The sequence below is a fragment of the Xiphophorus maculatus genome, chromosome 7 (genome assembly GCF_002775205.1).
Source record: "Xiphophorus maculatus strain JP 163 A chromosome 7, X_maculatus-5.0-male, whole genome shotgun sequence".
In the NCBI taxonomy this organism is placed as follows: Eukaryota; Metazoa; Chordata; class Actinopteri; order Cyprinodontiformes; family Poeciliidae; genus Xiphophorus; species Xiphophorus maculatus.
In genome coordinates, this window is record NC_036449.1 from 25,996,676 (window position 1) to 26,015,768 (window position 19,093).

General features: G+C 41.5%; 1 protein-coding gene across 3 annotated transcripts; it reads left to right on the forward strand.

Moving 5' to 3' along the window:
- The first annotated feature begins 1,631 nt into the window (after positions 1 to 1,631).
- On the forward strand, positions 1,632 to 18,770 carry LOC102218260 (interferon-induced protein 44-like). Of its 3 annotated transcripts, XM_023336922.1 has the most exons (18): positions 1,634 to 1,686; positions 1,846 to 1,869; positions 2,201 to 2,221; positions 2,294 to 2,327; positions 3,905 to 4,106; positions 4,230 to 4,388; positions 4,549 to 4,717; positions 4,890 to 4,990; positions 6,104 to 6,259; positions 6,745 to 6,892; positions 7,698 to 7,727; positions 7,833 to 7,880; positions 15,005 to 15,034; positions 15,114 to 15,197; positions 15,901 to 15,963; positions 16,175 to 16,219; positions 16,305 to 16,553; positions 17,688 to 18,770. In XM_023336922.1, the coding sequence occupies exons 1-18, from the start codon at positions 1,650 to 1,652 to the stop codon at positions 17,897 to 17,899; spliced, it is 1,812 nt and encodes a 603-aa protein (XP_023192690.1). In that variant the 5' UTR covers positions 1,634 to 1,649; the 3' UTR covers positions 17,900 to 18,770. The 3 variants fall into 3 exon arrangements, 2 of the variants coding, with proteins under 2 accessions (XP_023192691.1, XP_023192690.1); XM_023336923.1 differs by lacking the exons at positions 16,175 to 16,219; positions 17,688 to 18,770 and having other exon boundaries at positions 1,633 to 1,686; positions 16,333 to 16,452; XR_002753054.1 differs by lacking the exons at positions 15,901 to 15,963; positions 16,175 to 16,219; positions 16,305 to 16,553; positions 17,688 to 18,770 and adding an exon at positions 9,980 to 10,750 and having other exon boundaries at positions 1,632 to 1,686; positions 15,114 to 15,168.
- Positions 18,771 to 19,093: the final 323 nt, after the last annotated feature.

Genomic DNA, 19,093 nt, shown 5'->3' on the forward strand with positions numbered 1-19,093 from the left:
AATTGTAAGAAACATTCAGTGAGCCCCTGATCGATCAGGTTTTTAGTTTGTAGCACAGTTTAATGAATGTGCTTTAACTGAGAGAAGCCATCTCTGTCTTTATTCAGATAAACAAACTGAACCTTTACCAGCAATAAGAAGAATTACAAGATATTTTCAACTTGACTTGGAGTGATAAACAATATAGAGCAGCCTCTAATTTAGAAATAAAAGATTTCCATCCTAAAGTGAAACCTGATTAGTCAGAGCGAATAAGAATTATAACAGTTTCATTAAACTAATGTAGACTGGTTTTTCAATTACATTTATTTTGATCAAACAAACAAACAAAAAAAACACTGTTCCAAATGAATATTAAAGCTGTTAAATAGGGTAATAGCCAATCAGATCGTATACTTTTCTGCCTCTAAGGAAGTTCCTTTCAGAATACCTGTTGATGTTCCTTGTTATTCAGATTATATACCTCACTTAAAAATCAACTTAACTCACAACCCCTTAACTTTCACCCCCAAAACACTTCCATGTCACACAAAGGCTCTTTGATGCCCTCCTAACAGAAACAGGTAACACCTGGCTCACACAACAGACCAATAATATTAGTCAACCTGGTGTTAGAAAAAATAAAAGTCAGACTCGACTTTGTGTAATATTTTGGTCCACAGTGACAAAAGATCACCACTCTGCTCCTCCACTGCCGAGGAGCAGGTTTTCTTTTTGTTCTTTTGATGCTACATAATAGACTTCTGCCTAAGTGATCATTTGTCAATATTTGCTATGAAAATAGCTAATAAAGCTTGTAAGCTGCTGTGAAGTCTTTTTTATGTTTCTATGATATCACTATTAGTCGTCATTGACTTTACTTTTATCATGTTGACCTTGACGTTAAAAAACAATATGAAGTTGTGCAACCCTTAGTAAAGGCACATAACAAAATAGTTTGCATTTAATTCTGCACAGCTCTAAACAGTTTACATAGTAAACAGCTCGGATTTTGGTGCAGGGTGTTTCCGTCCCCACCCTGCACCATCCTGCACTGAACATGTGACTAATAATAAACCCTGCAGCTTATCTGAAGCAACAGCAAATACTTTCACTTTCAGTCTGCAGAGCTTCTATTTACATACGGATCAGTATGAGCTAAAAATACAGTTATCCATACCCCAGATAAATGAATTGATTGTTTCTGTGTCACTTTGCAATTACTTAGAGTTCCTGGTGAAATAATTCATATTGTGTGTGCTGCTGAAGGGAATGACTGGCCAGTGAGGAATGATTCAAACTTCCTTCAAGTCAGGAGAAAGTGCTTTATGATAAAAAATAAAAAAGGCTGATAAAACTCATCAGTTAATTAGACTTCTTTGTCTTGTATTTGGGCTGAGGTTGTCTGTGGAGAAAAACATCTGGGAAACAAAACATTCTGGTCAGCTATAAGGGAAAATGGTTAGGTTTGATCAATAAAATGGAAAGCTACAGTATTCTAGTAGTTTAAACAAGTAAAAACTATTATCACTGCAGAACAGACGAAACAGAAAGTGAAAGTAAAAGGGATTTATCAGAAGTCATGTGGTTCATCAGAGCAGCAGATGTAATTTAAGGGAGGAGAAGGTTGCTGTTGGTTCATTTTGCAGCAGAGCAGCAGCGACAGCAGAATGGCTCAACAAAGTGATTTTTTTAAGCGCCTATTTGGTCAGTATTTTTACTTCAGATGACTTTTCTAGATATTTGTATGAATTGATTCAGATTCAGCAAATCGTACAAAACCAATCTGCAGGATTCTTTATTAACCACCTATTTACTCTGCATTGACCATCATAAGTTTTTACTTTAATTTCTTTTCTCTTTTAGGGTTTGAGTCCCCAGAACATACAGGTAAGTTAAAGTGTCAAATCCAATGCTATCTAATGCTCCACATTCACTGCCTTCTGCTCCTGATGCTGAAACTGATTTAAAGTAAAAGTCAAGATGTTAAAATGTTATTTATGTCAGTTGTAATGCATTTTGAAAGACTGATTTGATCAAAGAATATCCTTCAACTACAGTTTATTATAATTTCTCTTCTGTTTTTTTTTTCCAATTAAGATCAGTATCCAAGAGAGTGATTGTAAAATAATGTAGTTTGGATAACATGGGAAATTGATTTGAAAAAAGTCTTTCAGGAACAGTTTAATTCATGTTTTATTTTTGTTGTTGCTTTCTGAAGCTCAAAAGGCAGAGTCTCCAAGTGAGTGATCACATTACGTTTCTGAAATGTTTCCGGTATCTTTGCAGAATAATAATTCATGTTTCTGTTCAGCTCTGGATGAACCGTGGAGGGAACTAGACTGGGGGTGAGTTTACAGTAAAACTGTCACATCTGATCAATAACAGCCTGTTTACTGCTGCTAGGTTGTTTGTCACTCTGCTGAAATGTAAAAATGCAGCTCCAGAGCTCAGTGGAAAAAGAAAAAGCACAGCTTCACATGGGCTTTTTGTGGAACGTTCTGCTTGTTCTGATCACAGCTGCTTGACCCAAAGGGTTTGAGAGTCACTGGAACAGGAAGGAAACTGCATGGACTGTACAATAAAGTGTTGAGCAGAAAATGAAATAAATGAAACAAAACAAAAAAATACTGTAGGGAAAATCATCAACATATAGGAGGAACACAGTTTAAATAAATGTCGTTTTTTTTTTTTTAGCTGAAAAAGCTTTGCTACAAGATGGAGGACTATAAAACAGATGAGCTGATCACTGATATCAGAAGCTAAGAATGTGGTGGAGTCAAAGCTCGGCTTTGCTCTTAGGTAAGAGCAGGAGTACAGGGATAATGAAGAGCAAAAGGATTATGAAGTGAGATACATTCATGATTAAAATGCTCATGAGTGGGTTGGAACAAATCTAATATGCAATGAATAAATTTAAAGGTGCAGTGCTATGTGTTTTCCATTCACATGACGTTTTATAGCATAATCAAGTAAGCATATTACCTTCAGTTATAAAAATGTTATAACAAATATGACTTAAGAGAAATTTTACCTCCTGATTTGACACCTTGAAATTGGACGTCTGTCTCTTTAAAAACTCCTGCTCTTTCAGTAAGTCATCACAATATCGCTCCTCTATTAACCCTTCAGCAACGTTTCTACCAGCACTGCACTGAGAAGTAACTCCCATGATGAGCTCAGTAGACGCACACTTGTTTGCTAATTGTTGCTGGCTAGTTTAGAGGAACTGGGCAGGAGTGCTGCTGGGGAGGGCTGCTCTGAGGTGGAGTTTCTTCCACCTGGCACTCAACCCACCCAGGTGTTTTGCACAGCTGAATGGTTGCCATGGGAAACTAAAGGATTTCTCAAACATACATGAAAAAAATCAAGGCAACACTCCAGGTATGTTTTTGATGATTAAGTTACATTATAACCTGGTGTGAAGCTGAAAAACTTTGATATTACATGATATTGTCACTTTAAAATGGTTAATAAAATAACCAGGAAGCCATGTGATAAGGCTGCCAGTAGTGACATACAATAAACATTAAATCTCTCTGACAGTCCAATTAAAAGAGCTTTATGCAATTCTTCTACTTGAATAGAATTACAAAAAATGACCTTTGATTTGTACAATTAATACAAACTTTCACGATTCATGACAAAGACTAAATGGAGAGTGAAGTGGGATTAGTCCAAAAGATTGGTCTGAAATGATTTAATAAGTGGTTTTTAAATACCTCAGGCTGGCAAATACAGGTTTTATTTCCTGGTTAATTATTTTTTAAGATTTTTGTAAATAAAAGTCTTTAAATTGAGATGGTTTCTTTTATTGAGTTCTTCTGCTGGTCTCTGAATCTAACTGGGTTGGCATCCTGTTGGATTATTTTGAGCATTTTGTTCATCTTGGGATGGAACTAACCGATTTACTTTACTTTCTCAGAGAAAAACAGAAGAACCTTAAATATGTGCAGGAATACAAACCAGAACAAGATGACATCAGGTACCTCCGGGTCCTCCTTTACGGACCCGTCGGAGCTGGGAAGTCCAGTTTCATCAACTCTGTCAGTAGCGTCCTCAGAGGTCGGATGACAATTCCTGCTTTGGCCAGCGCGACCACGTCTGATAAAAGCTTCACCAAAAAGGTTTGAAAATTAAGACGCTTCTGTGTATATTTCAGAATATAAACTTTAATGGACCAGTCAGAAAATAACTGATTCAGCAACAAGAGTTTTCTCTGGATCAAAATAATTTTTTTTGTGCTTTAGTATGAAACTCATAAATTCAATAAAGGACGAGGAAGAGCAAAGACATTTTACCCTCTGGTCTTCAACGACTTCATGGGACTGGAAGATGGAACCAACAGGGGAGTTCATGCTGACGACATCAAACTGGCTTTGGAAGGTCATCTGAAGGAAGGTTATGAGGTGCAGCAACTTCATGAACAAGTTATAAAAACTCTGCATGAATGAATGAATGAATGAATGAATGAATGACTGAATGAATGAATGAATGTAGCCCTGATTTAAAGACCAGAGGTGTGTCTATTTGAAATACTTTTCATGATGTATCTTTACTCTCTTCCAGTTCAACCAAGTTGCTCCAATATCTCAGGATGACCCAGGCTACAACCCGACCCCCTCTGCTGATGACAGAGTTCATGTCCTGGTCTGTGTGATGTCTGCCAACACTCCACAGATGAATTCATCAGTTCTGGAGAAGATGAAGAGCGTCAGGGAAACAGCCAGTGACCTGGGTGAGTTTATGGATAATGATCTTATTCAGACTTCATGTTAACAGAGAAAATCCATAACAAGGTCCAGTTCGGGGTCTCTGGTTCCAATCTGATGGAAACTTTATCTGCATTCACTGACAATTACTGATAAAAATACAAATATTATTTACTTGGGTGTATTTTATTTCTGCAGGAATTCCTCAAATGGCCATGATGACATGTATAGATGAAGCCTACTGTGAAATTGACAAAGACTTGAGGACGGTCTACAAGAGCAAGTACCTGAGAAAAAAGGTGAGTTTCAGTCATTTTATTCAGCGCTGCGACCTGCACACAGGTGAAGCAATGTCTCATTTTGACTAGAAAAATGGTCAAATTGGGAAGTAATTGGGAAGTCCACTTGACTGATGAATTTGTTTTCTGTTCTTTCAACATTTATGGACGAAAATCTGTGAATTCATGCATCACCTACAGTACAGACCAAAAGTTTGGACACACCTTTCTAATTCAATGGGTTTTCTTTATTTTCATGACTATTTATAAGGCAAGAAATCCACTTATTAACCTGACAGGGCACACCTATGAAGTGAAAACCATTTCAGGTGACTACCTCTTGAAGCTCATCAAGAAAATGCAGAGTGTGTGCAAAACAGTAATCACAGCTAAAGGTTGCTACTTTGAAGAAACTAGAATATAAGGGGTATTTTCAGTTGTTTTACACTTTTTTGTTTAGTGCATATTTCCACATGTGTTATTCATAGTTTTGATGCCTTCAGTGTGAAGCTACAATGTCAATAGTCATGAAAATAAAAGAAACTCATTGAATTAAAAGGTGTGTCCAAACTTTTGGTCTGTACTGTATATTGAAGAAGTCCGAGGTGAGGCAGTGCAATACTGTATCTCACCGCTGGTGGCGCTGTGTCACACTGAATGAAGCAAACAGTCGACACATGCGCATTGTTGTCTCTTTTTATCGCTAATCCGCTTTTTTAAATTACACATTTGCTAAGCATGCTGAGTATTAAGGCCACACTAAGAAAAAAATTAAGTAAATTAAATGATGAGAATAAAGCCGTACAAGAATAAAGTCATGTTATTAAGAGAATAGTAATAATGTTATGAGAATAATGTCGTATGAAAATAAGGCAAAATAATGAATAAAGTCATAGTATTACAACTTTATAGTCATTATCTCATCTTATTGAGATAATATGACTATAATACTGCATTTAGGATTTTAAAATAATGTGTGCAGTTCAGGTCAAAATTGAGATGCAGGGTTTTGGATTCGAAAATTTGACTCAGATTTAAATGTGCTATGAGGCTCATGACCTCACAGCACATCCCTGGTTCAACAATAAAACAAAAAATGTTTCAGACTGTGACTGACTGGTTTTTACTGTTCAGATGAAAGACTTCAGCTCAGCAGTGGGAATCCCAGTGAACTGCATCTTTCCTGTGAAGAACTACAGTGAAGAAATCGACATGAACGATGACATTGATACTCTGATCCTGAGCGCTCTGAGGAAAATGGTCGACTTTGGAGACGACTTCATTGAGAAGGTTAAACTGATATGTAGAGAAAACAGTGAGGTGCAGCAGCTTTAGGAGAGAGAATGTTGATGGTGTTGCAATAATGCAATTTAATGTCATTAAAACACAATGTAGGACAAATTTGAATCTTTTGAACATTTATCTTAAATCAGAGCTAAATCCGTTGTATGTTTCTGGTGCTTGATTTTATATGTAAAAGGTTCTGCGATATAATTGTTTCTCATATGAATGTGATATTTTCCTGATGTGCTTCATCTGTTTTTTTATGTGAAGCACTTTAAATCACCTTGTGTGCAAATAAGTTGTAGAAATAAACCTGCTTTGCCTTTTCTTATCAATCTTGCATTACAATAGTAGTTGCCATGCAATATGATACAGTGTTAAGCATATTTAAACTATTGGGTGTGATTTTGATGTAAAAGGAACAACAGGGATGATTTTTGATTTAAGACGAACACGCAATGTTCGATCAGAAGTTTAAATAAATTCCACAGGCAGAGATGGCTGCAGTGGGGGCTGAGGACAACAACATGGAGGACAACGGCTCTGCAGGAGAAAAGGATCACAAAGCAGCAAGTCAGCCAGAAGGGCCCAAACTGGAGACTGCCCTCCAGATCTACCAACCTGGAAACAGTCACACTGGTGAGCCTTTGATCAGACCAGTGTGTTTCCTCTAGATTGATTTTACTCTTCAATTTCCCTGGTTCAGAGCTGTTGTTATTTGGATGGAGAGAGCCAGAGATCTGGTAAGGAGAAAACTCAAGCAACATTTTCAGTGCTCGTTCTGATAAGTCTTCTCCTTATCAGAACAAGATAACAGTCAGGAGATGTTTCTGACAATCATTTTTTAATCAGTAATAACACAAGTGAGAACTACTAGCACATAAACCTAAACTGAACTTACTACGACTCATTATACTCCATCACAGTCCTCCACAACATGGCAGAGTGTCCTTGGATGAGACTCTGACCCACAAAGTTAAAAAAGGATTTACATTTCTGCCTTTGATCAAAGTTTTATTGGTGCACAATTTCTAGTTGGTACACTTAACAAGATGCCATATCTTTTTTTATTCACTACAAGTACATATTTTGTCACAAAATGTCCACAAAATGTCCATTCCATCGTGGATGTCAAAGTAGAATAAATAGATTTTTATTATTTTTGGCCAATATAAAACACTTCATTATAGAGATTTTTATGTCTTTCTTCTCAGTATTTGCTTAACAATTAAAAAGTATTGTATCAATGGCAAAGTCACTCTAAAACTATTTGCCCCCCTTCAAAATATGCACACAGTTAAATCTTCTCTTTCCATTGGAAATCTGAGGAACTGTTGGTTCGTTGTTTTCCTTTGATAAAATTTTAAATCGAAATTTTAGCTACATGAAAGCTAAAACATTGTTTATGTAAGAACTAAATTAGAACTACCTGCTCTCTCTGCAGAAACATCATCTGCAATGATGGACAACTTGGGTAAGTCAACACAATTTTATTTTAGTAACTGTCGCAAATAAAGTTAACTCACAAACTGTGTGAAAATCTCTGTGACACAATCACAAAACGGGAATTGTGACGAAGGGATGGAGCAAGATGACGGGGATGAGAGTTCTTCAGAAAAGTCAACAGGTATGTTAAGCTAAAATAACTGTGAAGTAAAAAAAGATATTGATTCCACAGAGAAACTGTTTGTTACAGTCACTCCAACAAATAATAGAATAGGATTATTTTTAATACAATCCACAAAGCGACAGAGTGCAACACAGTTAGGCTCACGGCTTAATAAGTCTTGAGAAGTTTGTAAAAAACATCAAAAGGCACCAAGAAAATACTGCACACAATGAAGACTGTAAAGTAACCCTGTATGTATCTGTTCATACCTGAGGATTCCAGATACTTTGGTGCTGAAGAAAACTCACCATATGAGGATGCTACAATCCTCAATGCAGCTGTCCCAGGGTTTTTGGCTCTGGATCATGTAATGCATGTCTTCTGCCTCAATAACACAAGATCCACAAATACCCTGAAAAAAATGTGCACAATTATGAGTATCAAGTTATTTTCTTACATACATGATTATGAACATCGGGGGCAGTTCCCCTGGACTGGCCAGTACAGTTCAAAAAGGGGGACCGGAGGGTGTGCTCCAATTATAGAGGGGTCACACTCTTAAACCTCCCTGGCAAGGTCTATTCAGGGGTCCTGGAGAGGAGGGTCCGTCGGATAGTCGAACCTCGGATCCAGGAAGAGCAGTGTGGTTTTCGTCCTGGTCGTGGAACACTGGACCAGCTCTACACCCTCGGCAGGGTCCTGGAGGGTGCATGGGAGTTCGCCCAACCAGTCTACATGTGTTTTGTGGACTTGGAGAAGGCGTTCGACCGTGTCCCTCGGGGAGCCCTGTGGGGGGTTCTCCGGGAGTATGGGGTACCGGGCCCTTTGATACGGGCTGTCAGGTCCCTGTATGACCGGTGTCAGAGTCTGGTCCGCATTGCCGGCAGTAAGTCTGGCTCGTTTCCGGTGAGAGTTGGACTCCGCCAGGGCTGCCCTTTGTCACCGATTCTGTTCATTACTTTCATGGACAGAATTTCTAGGCGCAGCCAAGGTGTTGAGGGGATCCGATTTGGTGGCCTTAGGATCTCGTCTCTGCTTTTTGCAGACGATGTGGTCCTACTGGCCTCATCAGGTCGTGATCTGCAGCTCTCGCTGGAGCGGTTCGCAGCCGAGTGTGAAGCGGCCGGGATGGGGATCAGTGCCTCCAAATCCGAGGCCATGGTCTTGAGCCGGAAAAGGGTAGAGTGCCTTCTCCGGGTCAAGGGGGGTGTCCTGCCCCAGGTGGAGGAGTTCAAGTATCTCGGGATCTTGTTCACGAATGAGGGAAGAAGGGAGCGGGAGATCGACAGGCGGATTGGCGCAGCGTCTGCTGTCAAGCGGGCGCTGTACCGGTCCGTCGTGGTGAAGAGAGAGCTGAGCCAAAAAGCGAAGCTCTCGATTTACCGGTCGATCTACGTTCCCACCCTCATCTATGGTCATGAGCTTTGGGTCATGACTGAAAGAACGAGATCGCGGATACAAGCGGCCGAAATGGGTTTTCTCCGTAGGGTGGCTGGACTCTCCCTTAGAGATAGGGTGAGAAGTTCAGTCATCCGGGAGGGACTCAGAGTAGAGCCGCTGCTCCTTCACATCGAGAGGAGCCAGTTGAGGTGGCTCGGGCATCTGGTCAGGATGCCTCCTGGACGCCTCCCTGGTGAGGTGTTCCGGGCACGTCCCACCGGGAGGAGGCCCCGGGGAAGACCCAGGACACGCTGGAGGGACTATGTCTCTCGGCTGGCCTGGGAACGCCTCGGGATTCCCCCGGAAGAGCTAGAAGAAGTGGCTGGGGAGAGGGAAGTCTGGGCCTCCCTTCTGAAGCTGCTACCCCCGCGACCCGACCTCGGATAAGCGGAAGAAGATGGATGGATGGATGGATGGATGATTATGAACATAGTGATCTCACACGGTAACCTGTGTGACATTTACCTGGTAACAGTTGTGGCCTGGTGAGTGGAGTAGTTATAGATGCTGATCGTTATTCTGTGTGGTGTAGATTTATTCCAGTACTTATTGAGTCATGATAAGTTTGTGTTGCACTGGAGACAACATGCTTGTTATAATTGGATCTCACATAATGTTTAGTTTCAGTTTCAGCTGCAGCTCCGAAAGAAACTTTCTTCTTTTCTTTCGAATACCAGGAAGTAACACTGATGACCCTTTTACACGGAGTCGTCTGAGAGATGGTTGGTCTAATCTGACAGGTTTGTGGAAACAATTGTATTGATACAAAATTGTCAGGCTCAGGCACTGATGGACACAGGGACTGAACAGAAAATTACAACCAGGTATTTATTGGGAGGTCGACAAACTCTTAGTCAGACAGGCCAGGGTCAGAACCAGGGAATCAAATCAGGATCAGGCGGCCCCTGATCTTCAGGCCGGGCAAACAGGGGATCCGAGCCCTCGGGTCCAGAGTCCTGGTCGAAACGGGTATCCGGTCAGACAGGCCGGGGGGGTCGAAGCCAGGAGGTCCTTATCAAACAGAGAGGGTCAGGGATCAGGGACAGGAGAGGAATCGCTGAGGGAGAGACAGACAGACAGGTTAGATTCTGGGCAGTGAGCTCAAGTCTCAGTAGCAGGTCTGAAGGTGTTACCGCTGAGGGTTTCACAACAATCTGACGCCGTGCAGGGAGAGTTCCATCCTTATATGGCAGCAGCTGGAGATCAGGAGGATGATGATCAGGTGCGAGTGGTCACTGCACAACAGCAGCTGTGACAGGTCCCCCCCCTCAAGGCGCCCCTCAGGACAACCGACGGCCTCCCCGACGATGGTAGAAGTCCCGGACGAGCTGGGGGTCCAGGATAGCAGAACGCGCCACCCAGCTCTGCTCCTCAGGACCATACCCCTCCCAGTCCACCAGGAACTGCAGACCACGCCCCCGACAGCGCACATCCAGACGGCGAACAGTGTAAGCAGGGCCGCCGTCAACAATCCTCGGAGGAGGGGACGGGGGGACAAAGGGGACTAGAGACGACAGGTTTAATTCGAGACACGTGGAACGAGGGGTGGATCTTCATAGTTCGAGGCAGGGCAAGGCGAACCGTCACCGGATTGATAATCCTAGTAATGGCGAACGGGCCAATAAAACGAGGTGAGAGTTTCTTACAGTCTGTCTTTAGAGGTATGTCCTTTGTGGACAACCAAACCTCCTGACCCGGTTGGTAACTGGGGGCGGGAGTCCTGCGACGATTGGCCAGGAGGCGATTGCGTTTGGCTGTCCGGGAGAGGGCCGCACGGGTCCGTCGCCACAAACGATGACACCGGCGAAGGTGATGCTGCACAGATGGTACTGAGAGTTCCGTTTCCTGAGAGGGAAACAGAGATGGCTGATAACCCAAGGACACCTCAAATGGGGACATACCTGTGGCTGTACTGGTCAGGGAGTTGTGGGAGTACTTCACCCAAGGTAGAAACCGAGACCAAGAGGCAGGATCACTACCGACAATACAGCGCAGGGCTGCCTCCAATTCCTGGTTAACCCTCTCTGTCTGGCCGTTTGTTTGTGGGTGGAACCCCGATGAAAGACTCGCCGTGGCTCCTAAGGCTCGACAAAAGGCATGCCAGACCCTGGATGTGAATTGAGGCCCCCGGTCAGTAACAATGTCCACAGGTATGCCATGAAGTCGAACCACATGGCACACCAGGAGATTGGCCGTTTCCATGGCAGAGGGCAACTTGGGTAGTGCTACAAAATGGGCAGACTTGGAAAACCGGTCAACAATGGTTAAAATAACAGAGTTCCCTTCAGACGGGGGAAGCCCCGTAACAAAATCCATAGAAATGTGTGACCAGGGTCGGCCTGGGATCGGTAGAGGGCGTAAGTAACCAGCGGGTTGGTTGTTGCTGGACTTACCCTGACTACAAATGGTGCAGGCGGAAACATACTGACGGGTGTCTTGAGCCATTGATGACCACCAGAAATGACTCTGCAATAAGGTGAGTGTTTGATGGACCCCAGGATGGCAGGCGAACTTAGACACATGGATCCACTGGAGAACCTTAGGACGAACACTTTCTGGGACAAACAAACGGTTGGGTGGACAGTCCACTGGGACGGGTTGTATCTGCTGAGCTTGCCTCACCAACTGTTCGATTTCCCAGGAGAGAGTTGCCACCACACATGAAGCCGGTAGGACACTTTCAGGTGCTCCTTCCAGGGCCTCAGGTTCAAATTGACGAGAAAGTGCATCGGGTTTGCAGTTCTTGGAGCCAGGTCTGTAAGTTAAGACAAAGTTGAATCTTGAGAAAAACAAAGACCATCTGGCATGGCGTGGAGTTAACCTTTTAGCGGACTGAATGTACGATAGATTTTTGTGATCGGTCCAGACTATAAACGGTTGTGTGGACCCCTCCAGCCAGTGGCGCCACTCCTCCAGAGCCAGTTTCACAGCTAGTAGTTCTCTGTCCCCCACACTGTAGTTGAGTTCAGGAGGGCTGAGTCTCTTGGAAAAAAAAGCACAAGGACGTAGCCTGAGAGCAGAACCAGAATGCTGGGACAGAACTGCCCCTACACCAGTGGCCGATGCATCCACTTCTACAACAAACTGTTTTTCAGGGTCCGGGTGAATGAGGACTGGTGGGGAGGAAAACAGTTGCTTAATTTCCTTAAAGGCCACTGCTGCTTCCGGTGGCCATGCAAAGGGTTGCTTAATTGAAGTGAGGCGAGTCAAAGGCTCAGCCACAACGCTGTAGTCCTTTATGAATTTGCGATAGAAGTTCGCAAAACCCAGGAAGCGCTGGAGTTGCTTACGAGTAGTGGGTTCTGGCCACTCCACCACTGCTTTAGTTTTGGCAGGATCAGCTCTGATCTGTCCCACCTCAATGACAAACCCCAGGAAGTTAATGGTGGAAAGATGAAAACTGCATTTTTCAGCTTTAACAAACAGTTTGTTCTCCAGCAGCCTCTGGAGGACCTGACGAACATGACTGACATGCTCCTCCTTGGTCTGTGAGAAGATAAGTATGTCATCCAAATAAACGAACACAAAATGATTCAAGAAATCCCTCAGAACGTCATTCACAAAGGCTTGGAAGACAGCAGGGGCATTAGTTAGGCCAAAAGGCATCACCAAGTATTCAAAATGCCCTATGGATGTTTTAAAAGCTGTCTTCCATTCATCTCCCTCACGTATCCTGACTAGATGATAGGTATTACATAAATCCAATTTGGAGAAGATGCTTGCCCCCTGCAGCAGTTCAAAAGCTGTGGACATAAGAGGTAATGGGTATTTATTCCTAACAGTGATCCTATTTAACCCCCGATAGTCGATACATGGACGTAATGTCCCATCTTTCTTTCCTACAAAAAAGAAACTGGCACTTAGTGGGGATGACGAGCGGCGGATGATATAGGCGGCCATGGAATCGTTGATATAGGTCTCCATGGCCTCCTGTTCCTGCCTGGACAGACTGAACAAGCGACTGTTGGGCAGCGGAGCATCTGGCAGGAGCTCTATCGCGCAGTCGTATGGTCGGTGAGGGGGGAGCGAGAGGGCTCGGGACTTACTGAAAACGGCAGCTAGGTTGTGATACTCAGGAGGAACCAATGACAGGTCGGGGGGATCCGGACTGTCACAACAACTCCCACAATCAGGCTGAGCAGCACGAAGACAGTTATCAGAACAGGACAAACTACAACTAACTATCCTCCCTGTGACCCAATCAATATGGGGATTATGAAGTCTCAGCCATGGATGCCCCAGCACCACAGGAAAACTGGAGGACGGGATTACTTTAAATTTGAGAACCTCCCTGTGGTTCCCTGATGTTATCAACAGAGGGGATGTCTGACATGTGACAGAAAACAAGAGAGAACCATTAAGACCCTTAGCCGATAATGGTGAGCTGAGGGGTTCAGTGGGGATGTTGAGTCCTTTAGACAAGTCTTCGTCAATAAAGTTATCCTCAGCTCCAGAATCAATTAGGGCCGTTAATGAGTGGGAGGTTGACTGGTGGCAAAGCTTAATGTCAATTAGCAGGCGGCTGGTAGAGAGTTGGGGATTGCCCTTGCTGCTCACTAGAGTCCCCACCTCTAATGAGCCTTGTCTTTTGGCCGTACAGGGCAGCTGGAGATTCTGTGCCCAGGTTTACCACAGTAGAGGCAGTCTCCTGTTTGAAGACGCCTCTGCCTCTCTGTGGCAGTCAGGTGCGTTCTACCTATTTGCATGGGTTCGTCGTCAGGGGGCGCTGGAGCCGGTGACTGGGCCGGCGGAAAAACAGGGGTGGCGCTGCTGCGTTCCACCGCAGGCTGAAACAGCCGAGGAAGTGCTGAGGCGGACTGGCCAGATCGCTCCCGGCGTCGCTCACGAAGCCTGTTGTCCAAACGGATAGACATTGTAATTAGTGAGTTCAAGTCCTTGGCCTCATCACTGATGGACAGACCGTCCTTTAAGGCCTCAGTTAAGGCTTGATAATACACTCCTTTGAGCGCCTCGTCGTTCCATTTTGTGTCTGCAGCCAGTGTGCGAAACTCCACTGAGAACTCGGCTGCACTACGGGAGCCTTGGCGCAGTTTGAGCAAGCGCTTGGAGGCGTCCCCAACATGATCAGGGTGATCAAACACCGTGCTTAATTCGTCAGTGAACTGTTTAAAGGTAAGGGATGTTAACGGTGTAGTGGAGTCAAATGCTAGCACCCAGGCTAAAGCCTGATCCCGCAGCAGTCCCATGACATAATATATCTTGGATAAATCGGAGGCAAAGGCCATAGGTTGCTGATTAAACACCATCCGACATTGTAACAGAAAACCCCGGCACTTCGACAGTTCACCCGAGAATGGAGGGGGGTCGGGAACATACGGACCCCGTGAACTTGCCGGAGCGGGGGGAGCCGGAGGCTCCATCGTGGATGTCAAAGTAGAATAAATAGATTTTCATTATTTTTGGCCAATATAAAACACTTCATTATAGAGATTTTTATGTCTTTCTTCTCAGTATTTGCTTAACAATTAAAAAGTATTGTATCAATGGCAAAGTCACTCTAAAACTATTTGCCCCCCTTCAAAATATGCACACAGTTAAATCTTCTCTTTCCATTGGAAATCTGAGGAACTGTTGGTTCGTTGTTTTCCTTTGATCAAATTTTAAATCGAAATTTTAGCTACATGAAAGCTAAAACATTGTTTATGTAAGAGCTAAGTTAGAACTACCTGCTCTCTCTGCAGAAACATCATTTGCAATGATGGACAACTTGGGTAAGTCAACACAATTTTATTTTAGTAACTGTTGCAAATAAAGTTAACTCACAAACTGTGTGAAAATCTCTGTGTTTAGGTGGGACACAATCACAAAACGGGAATTGTGACGAAGGGATGGAGCAAGATGACGGGGATGAGAGTTCTTCAGAAAAGTCAACAGGTATGTTAAGCTAAAATAACTGTGAAGTAAAAAAAGATATTGATTCCACAGAGAAACTGTTTGTTACAGTCACTCCAACAAATAATAGAATAGGATTATTTTTAATACAATCCACAAAGCGCCAGAGTGCAACACAGTTAGGCTCACGGCTTAATAAGTCTTGAGAAGTTTGTAAAAAACATCAAAAGGCACCAAGAAAATACTGCACACATTGAAGACTGTAAAGTAACCCTGTATGTATCTGTTCATACCTGAGGATTCCAGATACTTTGGTGCTGAAGAAAACTCACCATATGAGGATGCTACAATCCTCAATGCAGCTGTCCCAGGGTTTTTGGCTCTGGATCATGTAATGCATGTCTTCTGCCTCAATAATACAAGATCCACAAAAACCCTGAAAAAAATGTGCACAATTATGAGTATCAAGTTATTTTCTTACATACATGATTATGAACATAGTGATCTCATACGGTAACCTGTGTGACATTTACCTGGTAACAGTTGTGGCCTGGTGAGTGGAGTAGTTATAGATGCTGATCGTTATTCTGTGTGGTGTAGATTTATTCCAGTACCTATTGAGTCATGATAAGTTTGTGTTGCACTGGAGACAACATGCTTGTTATAATTGGATCTCACATAATGTTTAGTTTCAGTTTCAGCTGCAGCTCCGAAAGAAACTTTCTTCTTTTCTTTCGAATACCAGGAAGTAACACTGATGACCCTTCTACACGGAGTCGTCTGAGAGATGGTTGGTCTAATCTGACAGGTATGTGGAAACAATTGTATTGATACAAAATATATAATCTTGGTAGAATATGCTCTTAAATTCAAAAATTTTAACCATTTTTAAATTAATATTATTTAAATTATACATTTATAATGAGATTTTTTATCATAAACTGTGCTGACGTGTTGCCAAGAATTTAATAATATTATTTACTGTGTTTGTATTTATTCCTGTTACTTTTAATTATAAGATAAACTACCTACTCTAGCGAAACTTGAGCAGTCAAATCAAACCAGTAAGTTCATCTTCCATTTTTACACATTTTGTAATCTGTGAAAGTTTGACAGACATTAATGGCAACTATTATTCAACTTTTTCAGCAAACAGTGAAAGGCTGTCTTTTTCCAGCCATTTCAAACCTCCAGCCCCCGTGGTGAAGGTTCACTATATTTCTACCAGTGATACGTTTGGTGCTGATACTGCCATAATGAAACAATTGAAGAACAACTTAAAGTCATCAGTACAGTTGGAAGAAACAACCAGGAGGAACTGCAGCATCATCATTGTCTTCTGTCCAGTTGGCCTCAATTATGAATCAGAAGTAAAGTCTGCCATGGAAAAGGAAGCAGGTAATGAAATCATTTACAACTTTATATTCATCTTACCACTACCAGCATCTGATTCCAGCTGAATAGTTTGATTTCTCACATTATTTGTTGCACTTAAAGGATAATTAAAATGGGCCTGCTGTGTCTTCTACCTCCCCAGAGTAAAAAAAAAAAAAATCTCTTTTCCCAGTTTGTCCATCACTGCGTTACTTTTGTCTACATGTAATACTAGAACTTCTTGCACAACAATCTGGTTAGTATAAATAAATCAGGGCTTCATCTTTGTTCACTAATAACAACTGACATCTAAATGCTTAGAAGAAGTTTTGGTAACACTTTATTTGACGGGTTGTGAATAAGACTGTCATGACACCGTCTTATTTATGTTTAGCTTTGATAACATAAAGCTACATAATTTTTGAAGTTTGATCAGTAATACTTTTATAACAAATTTATGTCAGATCATGATTTCTTGGTTAATGTCAAGTTGTCTTAACAGACATTTTGAATAATGTCAACTTTGTATTAAAAGTGTCATGACTTACCGAATGACACTTTATGATAACAGTCATAAATATTCATTAAGACTTACTCATGTTCATGGCAGGTGTTATGTCATGTTTATGACGGTATCATGACAGTCTTATTCACAACCCATCAAATAAAGTGTTACCGAATTTTTTTATGCTAATTTATAAAGATTTCAACAAACCCTTTTGTTTAAAATAGGCAAATACTCACACTAAACAAGAGTGTCTTCCAGAAATCAGGCAAAAATCTGGTCAACAATGATAAGAGTCTGATTAATGTAAGGCCTAAAAATATATTTATTATTCAGAAGGATATAAATAAGTTTCATTATCTTAGTCTTTAATAAAATCTTAGGAAAAACCAAAACCTTTTGTCCTATTTTATGCTCCTTTTGAATTACTTCCATATGCTTTGAGAGATATATTTCATTTCATATCAGAACTAAACTTGTAGGTCAAAAGAGTATAAGGTATATTTCAATCAGGATAATGAATTGTTGGATCCTGGAGGCCAGGATTTATTTTTTTCCAATTCACTTTTCCAGATTTAAACTGAGAGAGAAGTTTATTTTCTTTTGATGAACTCAACTCTTCATGACGACTACTTTATATTATTTTTTTCCAGTCTCATCATCTGGTAAACCATTCATTGTGGTTCTGATGCATCACACCAGACACCCGGACTATTCCACTGCAGAATGTGACGTCTCTGAAGTGCTGAAAAATGTGTTTTATGTCCATGTTTTTTACCATGAGACTAAACCAGGATTACTGGAATGTTCACAAAATGCCCGAGCAATCAAGTTAATTGAAGACGTACTTCTCTCCAAGAAATAGAGAGCTTCTGCTTTTTATCAGTTTTGTTTTAAGTACTTTAATTTATCGACACCTTTCAGCAGAGACCACAATTGCATATTACCATTTGATGATGGAATAAAAGAGGGAAATCTAAATCTAAAATTACTGATCTTCTGACTGTAAACAGCATTTTTTTTTCTTCCAGTTATCTTCAATTCTGTGTTTTCTGAATGCTTAGTTCTGACAGAATGTATTATATAGCGAACTACAAGTTTGTTCTGATTCTGCGGAGGTTTAAGGCCAAAACTAATCGGCAAATACAAGAACAGAAGATAAACAGGAAATGTTCATCAACTTCATGCTGTTATCCTGCAGTCAGCTTCCTGTTTGCTGGATGAACTTCCTGTGATGTAATCCTACTCCTCTGCTCAAACCCTTTCCTACCGAAGGTTCCAATGTTTTCCTCAACCTCAAATTGAGAAACTTTAAATGTTATGCAGCTATGAAAAATAAACAGTGCAAATGAACGTTGTAGAAATGTAACATATAAATGTTCTACCGGATTAAGATGGTGAATCTTAATCCGTATCTTGTATTAATTTTCATTACAGATGTTGCTATTTGAACATATCATCAATAAGTGTCATGTTTAATGTTCATTGGTTTGATTTCTACACCTTCACTGTAAGACAAAAATATTGCTGAATAAAACAGAAGAATTTACTGTTTCATTTATTTTCATTTGTGTCTGTTTTCAGTACTCTAATGTTCCACATGTGATAGACAGGAAGGTGAGCGGCACAGACTGTTTTGTTGCCGCCTGTGATTTCACTTGTGATGGAAAAATTACAATAAGGTCACATCTGCTAGTCATGTTATATGAATGCTTGTGAACTCTCACCAAAAGAACTATTTGGGTTACATGTAGAAGGTTGGAAGTTGTTTTCTACAGCTGCATCAGAACCAGACTGTCTCACCCTTTGTTGTTAATTCTTCATCTTTGGTATAAAACTCATGTGTTGTCTCTGCCTGTGAGAGCTTTTCATCCAGACCTGCTTCATTACTGATTGTCCTACAAGCTCTCTGTATTGTGCACAATATATGAATAAACCTGATTGAGTGATTTCACCTGAACAGTGCTTGGAAATAGTATTTTTTCCACGACACACTACTCACAGCTTTTTATGTCACATTAACGTGCAATAACTAAAATCAATGTGATGAAACTTCACT